This window comes from Microtus pennsylvanicus, chromosome 6, assembly GCF_037038515.1.
Source record: "Microtus pennsylvanicus isolate mMicPen1 chromosome 6, mMicPen1.hap1, whole genome shotgun sequence".
Lineage (NCBI taxonomy): Eukaryota > Metazoa > Chordata > Mammalia > Rodentia > Cricetidae > Microtus > Microtus pennsylvanicus.
The window spans coordinates 36,837,738-36,846,995 of record NC_134584.1 but is presented as its reverse complement, the minus strand read 5'-3'; the positions used below and the strand labels follow the sequence as shown (position 1 = coordinate 36,846,995).

At 40.3% G+C, this 9,258-nt stretch overlaps 1 protein-coding gene across 1 annotated transcript in view; it reads right to left on the bottom strand.

The window, feature by feature from the left end:
* Positions 1-589: 589 nt before the first annotated feature.
* The window catches only part of Itga1 (integrin subunit alpha 1), a 138,096-nt gene continuing 129,427 nt past the window's right edge, over positions 590-9,258 (bottom strand). The window contains exons 25-29 of the mRNA XM_075976033.1: positions 9,070-9,174; positions 8,816-8,920; positions 7,256-7,348; positions 6,213-6,329; positions 590-776 (exon numbers count right to left, since the gene is read on the bottom strand). Coding sequence (XP_075832148.1) covers positions 732-776; positions 6,213-6,329; positions 7,256-7,348; positions 8,816-8,920; positions 9,070-9,174 — 465 coding nt within the window. The 3' untranslated portion in view covers positions 590-731. The remainder of the gene's footprint in view (positions 777-6,212; positions 6,330-7,255; positions 7,349-8,815; positions 8,921-9,069; positions 9,175-9,258) is intronic.

Below are 9,258 nucleotides of genomic sequence, written 5' to 3'. Positions count from 1 at the left end.
TATATAAATTAAGTGCTTTTACTTTTTGTAAAAGTTTAAATGAATAGACTCAGTGCACTTGCTTTTAAATTACTCTCTCTATTCGACATAGAATTTAAACTCAACTGTGCTGTACTCTAAGCACATTGGAAAACACTATTTCCACCTACAGAACCCAAGAAGTCACTGAGCGTCGGCTCTGTGGTTTCATTCTATTTTCAGTCCATATTGGATATGGGCTCTGCTGGGCAGTTTTTCTCGTTAGAATTGGGCGATCTTCCCCACTCCATGCCTTTGCTGGCATTTACAAATGCCGAGTGCCACTCTGAAGGTGTCATCAAGAGGAGACCTTAGTTTACATCATGCCTAGAGTCACTGTTTCGGTGAACACAAAGCTATTTTCATGCATCCCTTGAATGCTCCGCGTGGTATCTAAACACATAAACATACATGGACTGGGGATTCTTCTTTAAAACCCTTTGTCATTTCACTTACTCAACAAAAATGAGCAATTATTAAAAGTATTTCTCATCACTTTCTAAAACATATCGTTGGGTACCCTTTTTGGATCATACTTGATCTGTCACTTTCCCAAGGGAGGAATCCCAGCAGCTGGATGATGAATGACATATAGTCATGTGACCATGTCTTTGGTTATATTTCTGAATTTCTTCTCACATGATTGAGGCAAACCTGAGAATAGATCATTGAATAAATCGTTACTGTCCTCTTTTTTTCTCCTGTAAAATATTTCATTTCTCCATTTTCTTCTTTAGCGGCCTTTTGAAGAATCCAATCTGTTGAGAAAATACAAAATATAACACAATGAATTCTTTTAATTCAGGCAACAGATGCTAATCTATTTAGATATAATCTAAGTAATCATGCATTATAAAATCTGAGCACGCAATTAATTCAGAAAACCGATGCATATTTTATCTGACCAGTTAATACTGAATGCAAATTAGACAATATCTGTCAAACTGCTACTTCATCCTTGGCCATTTCGCTGCACCAGCTACTTAGGAAAAACCGTGCACGTGTGCAAGAAGCAGCGTTCTGGGAAGTGTAAGACAAGCAAATGACAATGAATCAACATGGCTTCTACGTTGTCATTGTCGTTATTTGTTTTGAAGTGGCAGAAACTTTTCCATAAAGAACCAATGGTGAGATATTGCAATTCTTAGAGTTTACAGTGAGCCCGGTAGATGACCATGAGCAAGGGGCCAGGAAAATGTCTGAATTATCTAGATGTCTCTAAGTGGGTTAGAATGTTTCACACAAGCTCTCCGGGAGAGGTTGCTCGAAAGACCCCGTGTCATTTACCTATGAATATAGAGCTACTGAGGGTAGGGAAAAGAAATCACGTGTGGCTAACGTAAGTCACATTTCATTATTTTCTGTCACTGAACCATCAGCAAAAGTTATCAGCCTTATGTTTTTATATTATATTTTTTATTATAAAAACATTTGACACTAGATACGACTTTGGAAGTGACATTGTATTAAAAATTGCCAAATACATTAAATCTCATTTTTCTTTTTTTTTTTTTATTAGACTCATGGGACTTTAATGTTGTCATTGCTAACATCAGTGTTCTAGTTCCCATCCTATTGCGGTGATAAAACCCTTGGACCAAAAGAACCTTAGAGATGGGAAGGGTTTACTTGATTTTCAGGTGACAGTCCATCATTGCGGGACATCAGATAATTAGTTTAATCTTCTTTAAACTTAATAAAAACACCTAAGGGTACTAGAAAAGTAGCTTTTAAAATTTGTGTATTCTAATTTTTTCTTAATTTGAGTGAGTTAATTATTTGGAAATGTAGCATGCCCATATCACGTGGATCTATGGATTTCCCAGAGTGTGCTATTATGGGAGTATGTCTGGGTGGTGGTGCTGGTGCAATTTGCACGCAGAGGACAGAAGCTAAACTTGGGCACAGTGCCTTAGGCGCTGTTGATTTTGCTTTTTGAGACAGCATCTTTCATTGGCGTGTTAGACTAATCTGAATAGCCAGAGAAGCCTGCGGAGGGGGAGGGTACTCTTTCCACTACCAGTGCTGGGATTACCAGCACATTATAGATAACTCCATGCCAACATGCACAACTTTTTTTTAAAGATCTATTTTTATTATGTGCAATTGTGTCTGTGTCTCTGTCTCTGTATGTGGGAATGTGTAAGTGAGAGTTGGTGCCCTCAGAGGCCAGAAGTGTCGGATCCCCTGGATCTGGAGTTACACCTAGGTGGGAGACAATGGACACAGGTACTGAAAACTGAACGTGGGTCTTCTGTAGGAGCAGTACATACTCTTAACTGCTATGCTATGTCTTCACTCCGGCCACCACTGCTTAACCATCATGAAGGGTGTGTGTGTGTGTGTGTGTGTGTGTGTGTGTTCTTGCCTGGAACTTGGGTCTTCATGTTGATAAGGCAAGCACTTTGCTGACTGAGCTCCCTCCCCAGCCTGGGACTACACACCTAATATATAATGATTGAGCCCTTGCAGACATGGAGGGATGAATGATCAGCAATAAGTACTTCGAATTTAGGAAGCTTTAGTTAGGGCTGGTTTCTGCCAGAATCTAGTTGCTAGAAGATGAGGAAAGGGCGGTGACAGAAAACACAAACTTGGAAACCACCATGAGGTTATGTTTCCCTGAACACCAGTCATTTCCTATGAGGCAACTAAGGAAGCTCTGGACTTGGACCAATCACCTTTTCACCTTTGCCCATGTGCCCTGAGGACAGCAAATCAGGGAGGCTTTCCCCAGAGTGGGAGGCGAGTATTTAAGAAAAGGGTGTGCTGTGTGGGACTCTGCAGCTCCCAATGCCACCAGGACGAGTAAAGAGTTGTTGAAGCGGCAGGAAAGACGGAGGAGAGAAGAGGTTTTCTGTTCATTTTGTTTACTTTTTTGTTCATATTTTCTTTTGTTTTTGTTTGCTTGTTTTGCTCTGGTTTGATTTTTTAAAAATTTTCATTGAGGGGGCACACTGCAGTGGGAAGGGGAGAATATGAAGGGAATGGGAGGTGAGCAGAATTAGGGTACATGAAATTTCCAAAGATTCACTTTAAAAATCGTTAAAAAATCTGGTTCTTCCGGGCTGTCCAACAGGCTCTTTTTCCTCTAAAGACCAGATCCTTTTTCAGTCTCCTTCGCTTTAAAATGTTTCTAAATGACCATCTTTGAGCCTGAACTTCTGTGATCTCATCTTTTCCATTCAACAAATCCTCTAAACATGAGTTTTATTAAGGGAAGCTGGATATTTAGACCAGAGATTAAGGGGATGTAATTTGTAACTCCTACAAACTAAACCAAGACAATTAGCCGGGGTTCGAAAAACAAAAAGTTAAGTGTGTTTTCTCTAGGGTTTTGCTTTTCTGCTTTCGTTTCTGTATCCTAAATGATCTTCTTTAGAATTAACCTAGTTCAAAACCCCGGGGGCAAAGTAGTGATCAGTGTAAATAGTGGGGCAAGTGTTGGATAAATGAATAGCAGAAAATAAAGGATGAAGAAGTGTGGCGTCGCTACCCCAGCCCCTTATCTGCAGGTCTGTACACCTGAAACACTGCAGCACGGAGTCTCAGACACAATGAGAAATTAATAATGAAAAATAAAAGAGAATGATTATAACATTGTGTTATAATAAAAGTTAGGAGCCAGGCGGTGGTGGCGCACGCCTTTAATCCCAGCACTCGGGAGGCAGAGGCAGGCGAATCTCTGTGAGTTCGAGACCAGCCTGGTCTACAGAGCTAGTTCCAGGACAGGCTCCAAAGCCGCAGAGAAACCCTGTCTCAAAAAACAAACAAACAAACAAAAAATAAAAGTTAGGCACATGTATTTACTTTTTTAATTTCTCAAAGCATCTTATTATACTACATTATAGTACAGTTGACTGGATCCCAGGACTAAGCTGGGGCTATGGGGGACTACCATTCTCCTTAAGTAAATCACACTGGATGAGGAACAACGCTGTAGGATTAATAACTCATCAATGGGGGACTTTGACATAGGTGCAAATCAAGTTAGAGAACTTGAAAACACATGTTCTAGTTTCCCACAATTTTTCTTCTGACTGTGGCATTCTGCTTTATGTGTTACTCTGAATTGGATTAGGAACTTTTATTCTAAAACCAAGTAATTTATGTTTCAAAGAATTTATAACCCAGAGCCCTGTGCTGTATAACAATGGAATCTATCTAAAAAATACAAAGTTTTGGAGATAATTGTTAGTTGGATACAGTTGTTCACTAGTTGATACTCTTGGGGAGTTATCAGCTTCCTTAACTTTGTTTTAATGTTTACAGGTATAAAATGCAGTTACAATACATGGTTACAAAAATTGTTGTGTGGATCAGTGAATAAATATTCAAAATCTTATCCAGAACATTACTGGCTCTGTGGCCCTGGTAAGCATGCAAAACTTGTCTGTACATTCACTTCTTCCTCTACAGACTGAGGTTCATAAGAGTGAAGATGCATTAAGGGAGATTGCTTGGCACAAAGTAATCACCTACTAAATGCTTGCTCCCCCTGTTTGCCTTGAAATCCCAGTTCTAATTTAAAAGCCTATCACTGAGGTATTTGAATTTACTAAACACACTTATTTTGACAGCCTGGAGTTGGTTAACTGACCTTTTGTGGGTGGTAAAAGAAGATCTTAGAAGCTGTAAGCATACATCAATGCAAAATTTACTGGAAAATGTTCTCATTTTTACACTCAGGCTTTTTCAGACCAAGGATGGAAGAACAGGTGGGTGAAAATTCCGTCTTGTTTGTTTGCTTTAAGCAGAGGTGTGAAGTCAGAGAGAATCCATCCTAGAACCCGCTCTGGCTTTCCTAACTAGTATTCCAACTAGTCAGCTCACACAGGAAGCTCACACTAGGTGGCAACATCAGGCCCAGTCTGTAGCAGAGGTGCTTCCCAGTGGGGAACACAAGCTGTAAACCAGGCCTTGGGTACCACGGTGTGGCAAAGCTCGGTATTGCAGAGAGCTCTGACATGCTGGAACTTTAGAGGAAGGGATACTGAATGTGACCTGTGTCTTGGGACTTTGCTGGGGAAGAATCATAGATTCCGTTTATGAAAGCCAAATGCTATTTGGGCACGTTCTCCTTGAAGAAAATCCCCCAAAGATGAAGTTTGTCATCACAGAAGCCAGGAAGGATGGTGACTGCTATAGCTCAATACGAGAGTAAGTTGCTATAGAAACTATTTGATTAAATGGTTCTGTTTTTGTACATTAGAAAAATGAACATGTAGCCACATTTCCATATTTGCATAATTTTATCTAGCAAAGCAGTGGTGAGATATAGGAACATGTTAATGCCAGACAGAATTCAAATTCCATATGTAATTAATAAAAACGCTGAATTCAACTTTTATATGGATTTTTCTAGTAAGTTCATCCATCCTAAAAGCTATCATCACAGCCTGTTTGAAAATGGAGTGTTCTTGCATTTCTCACCTGAAACCATCTCAGAAAATATCTAGATTAACTTGAGAGAAAAGAGGTTACCATTTGGTATTCCAATAGGATTTGATAAGGGGTCTTTGAACTTTATGTTCTTCAGTACACAAGCCAACTAGTTTATTACTTGTTCCTTATACAGCCACACAATTACTTCAGAAAATGTGGGTTTTCTGTTTATGCACCAAAGAAGCATTTTATCTTTAAAGCAGACAGAGTGCTATAGCTAAAACAAAGGTCCGTCTCAGTCTTGATGTCCTTCACCAACAAAGGAATTCAATCTTTCTTGTTTATTTTATTTTATTTTTTGAGACGGGTTTCTATGTGTAACCTTGGCTGTCCTGGAACTCACTCTGTAGACCAGGCTGGCCTTGAACTCACAGAGATCAGCCCGTCTCTGCCTCTTGAGTGCTGGGGTTAAGGGCATGTGCCACCACCATCCGGCTGTTTTTCTTACTTTTAAAAGTAATAAATACCCTTACTAAAAGTTTAGTTTATTGCTAAATAGTCCTCAGTAATCCCCCCCTGTAAAGAGGTTACTCTAGGAGTTTAGGGTACACAAATCTCCAATTGGGGCATACATTTTTTCCTTTGCAAAAATGAGATGTGTGGTACTCACGATATGAGATATTGTATGTTTTAAAATTCTTGTTTATCATCTAAATGTGTATACGCTATTCTATTCGGAAGCATAAATAACTCATAGTCTATTTTGCTGTTGGTGGCTGGAACAGAGCGACAGTGGCCGTGGCGCTTACCTTCCACAGCGCCAGTATCAGCAGCATCAAGAGCAGTAGTCCAGCGAAGGCGCTCAGGAGGATGACCCACAGCGGCACTTGGCCCGGGACTCCATCTTTGGATATTTGAATAGCCAGCTGAAAATGATTAAACCAGGCAGTTAACACTGATAAACACCCCTTAGAACTCCCGGAGCCAGGAGTTATTGCAGGCTATATTTTTTTCTACCAAACACTGTAATTAATTACATGACTGTCTAGAAAAAAAAAACCATCAGGTTTACATTTGAAAATGCCTTTCATTTACTCAAAACGTCCAATAATATCAAATTTATTATCGCCAAAAAGTAGAGCCCTTCAAAACAGAATCTTATAGTTTATACAGTCTGGCTCACCCAGGTGGGACATCGAAATTTTCTCAGGACAGTATGAGAAAATCATGCCTTTGTCTAAACCAAGTCCTTTGGCTTTAAAAAGTCACGAATAAAATACTTTTTTTTTTTTTTTTACCAAGGACTCTGCTTGAAAGGCCTCACTTTTGTTTGTGATTTTCCAATGACTAAGTGAAGAAGTTTTAAAACCTTATATACATATACTTATACAGACACACGCACACACAGCTCCATATACACAATATACAGGAATTTTCTGTAAATAGATATAAGGCAGCCTGCATTGTATAATGTGAGACCTGAAGGGAAAAACTGGCAAGCATCCCCTTTGTCACTAATGCGAAAGTGGAAACATCCGGTTGCTGTCATAGGGAAGGGAAACATGGCCGAAGAGCTGTAAGCATCACCTTGTTCTAGCTTCTGAGGGGTAACAAGCCTGAGATCTCATTAGAAGCCAATGCCAAGGAAATCGGAGTGTCTGACAGGAGCGTCAAATCAGTCACTGCTTCAGTCCCTGTGTGCGAGCATAAAACGCCACGGGCAGGTTTGGAGTGTAATGTGTATTATTTCCAGGAGTGCAGCCGCACCTACCCCCTTGTTTCTGGCTGCCAGAACACCACGGACAGACTGGAGTGAGAAGCAGAAAGTTTTCAGACACGTAGCCTCACTTACCTCTCGCTTCTGGTTGCTGCTGCTTAAAACCAGCGATGTGTTTTGACTCTGAAGTTCTCCCTTGACAGTGAGATTGAAGCTGGAAAAATGTGTCTGAAAGGCAGGTAGGAGTCGTTATTAATGGACCGTGCTAATCAAGGTGAGAGATGGCCATATGTGAGCAGTCCAATGACCCCATGTGCTGCAGTCCACCCATGCAAGGGTCCGGCAAGATCAAGGCAACTAAAGATCCAGTATGGCCTGGGGAAGAGGCTTCCTAGCTGCCGTCTCTATCAGAGCAACTGTTGATAGCTGCTGGGGTAGGGAAAGTTGCTTTTCTTTTCTTTTTAAAAAATATGTCTTAAGTTAAAAATATACTTAAATCACCCCCCTCCTCCCGTAAATCCCTACTCCTTTTCCAGTCATTATCTTTTTCATTATTATTGTTACCTATGAGTGAATATGAAACACAGTGTGCTATTTAGTATTGCAACAAGCATGGCCCTTGTTGGGTTTCCCATGTCCCAGTGGATCGACCTCACACCCATGCATATGAACAGCACTAATTACAATTGGTGGGTTAAAAAACAAATAAAAGGTTTTCTAAGGAAGATAGGATGATGGGGGTGGTTCTGGGAAAAGTTGGAAGGAGGAGTGAGGTGTAGATAGGATCCAAATACATTGTGTACTTTCGAAAAAGAAAATAGAAAAAAACCTGAGATTGTTCTGTGAGATTAATACAGTGATGCCTGGGGGCACCTCCTCCTTCCTTCCCCACCCCCCACCAAACTGTCCCTTAGATCCTTCTTATAGAATGCGAATAGGAACTTCAAAATGATTTCTAGCCGGAGTTTTCTCTAGAAAAAACAAACTTCAAACTTCGCTTGCCTCTCACGCCTCTAGGCTTGGGACAACTACACTCACATTCCAATAGTGCGGACTACGTGTACACACTTATTAAGAATTGTGCATGAAATTAGCAATATTAAAACATCACGACTTGCCAAAATATCATCTTAATGGGACTGAACCTAAAATTCTCAGTTTCATATGATCGACTACATATTTCTTTAAAGAGAAACAAAAAATACCAAATGCAAGAAACTGTGTTTTAAAACAGCCTGCATTCAGATAGATGTGGTTTTGTGGGGGATAATGAATATACTCACATAGAAATTTCAAAAATAATCACTATTCTATAATGTATTCAAGTTCTCTCTTTTGTTAATGATATCAAAAAATGTCACTCCATTACTTTTTGAACCTTAACCAGGTTTCAAATTATTAAGATAAGCATAACCTCCAGTATCGGAGAAGCAGTTCTCTCTTGTGGTGCACAGACTGAGGAAGACAGAGCCCTAGGACACTGCATCTGACAGAGGACTCTGGTGGCAACTTTGTTATCGACAGATGGGGAAGATGAGCCCCACACAGCTGGTCATAGGTCACATTATCAGAGACCCCCGTCCCCAGTCTCATGTTCTTTCCATGGCAATACCGTGGCTTTCACAAACACACTAATAGTGAATTAATACTTAACGATCAGATTCCATAACTGCCTAGTGCAATGTGACCACTTACTTTTATGAACGTTGGTTTCCACAGGATGAATGATACGTTCACTTGACTCACGTCAGAAGGGATGAGATGGCATGTGATGGTGGCCAGCTTACAGGTGCTGCAATCCTGTTTGATTGTCAGAGAGACATATCAGGGTGCTTGCAATCCCATCCCAGGTTCTATATCTACATGCTTCAGCTAGGTATTTACTTCTAAGCCGACACCGGATGTACTGCGCTTGGAGAGCATAACATACAAATTAGAATTCAGTTTACCTGGATTGTGCCTCTTTTGAGATCTTCAGACTTTGATATTGCCATTTTTTTCCCAGAGTTGATACCAAAAGGATCCTCAAGGCTCCTGGGATTGCAGTTCACATTCTAAGAAAGGAAAATATTTCCCTATTAGAAAGTGGCAAAGTCCAAGGAAAAACATCAGTTGGTGTACTAACATGAAGAATCTTA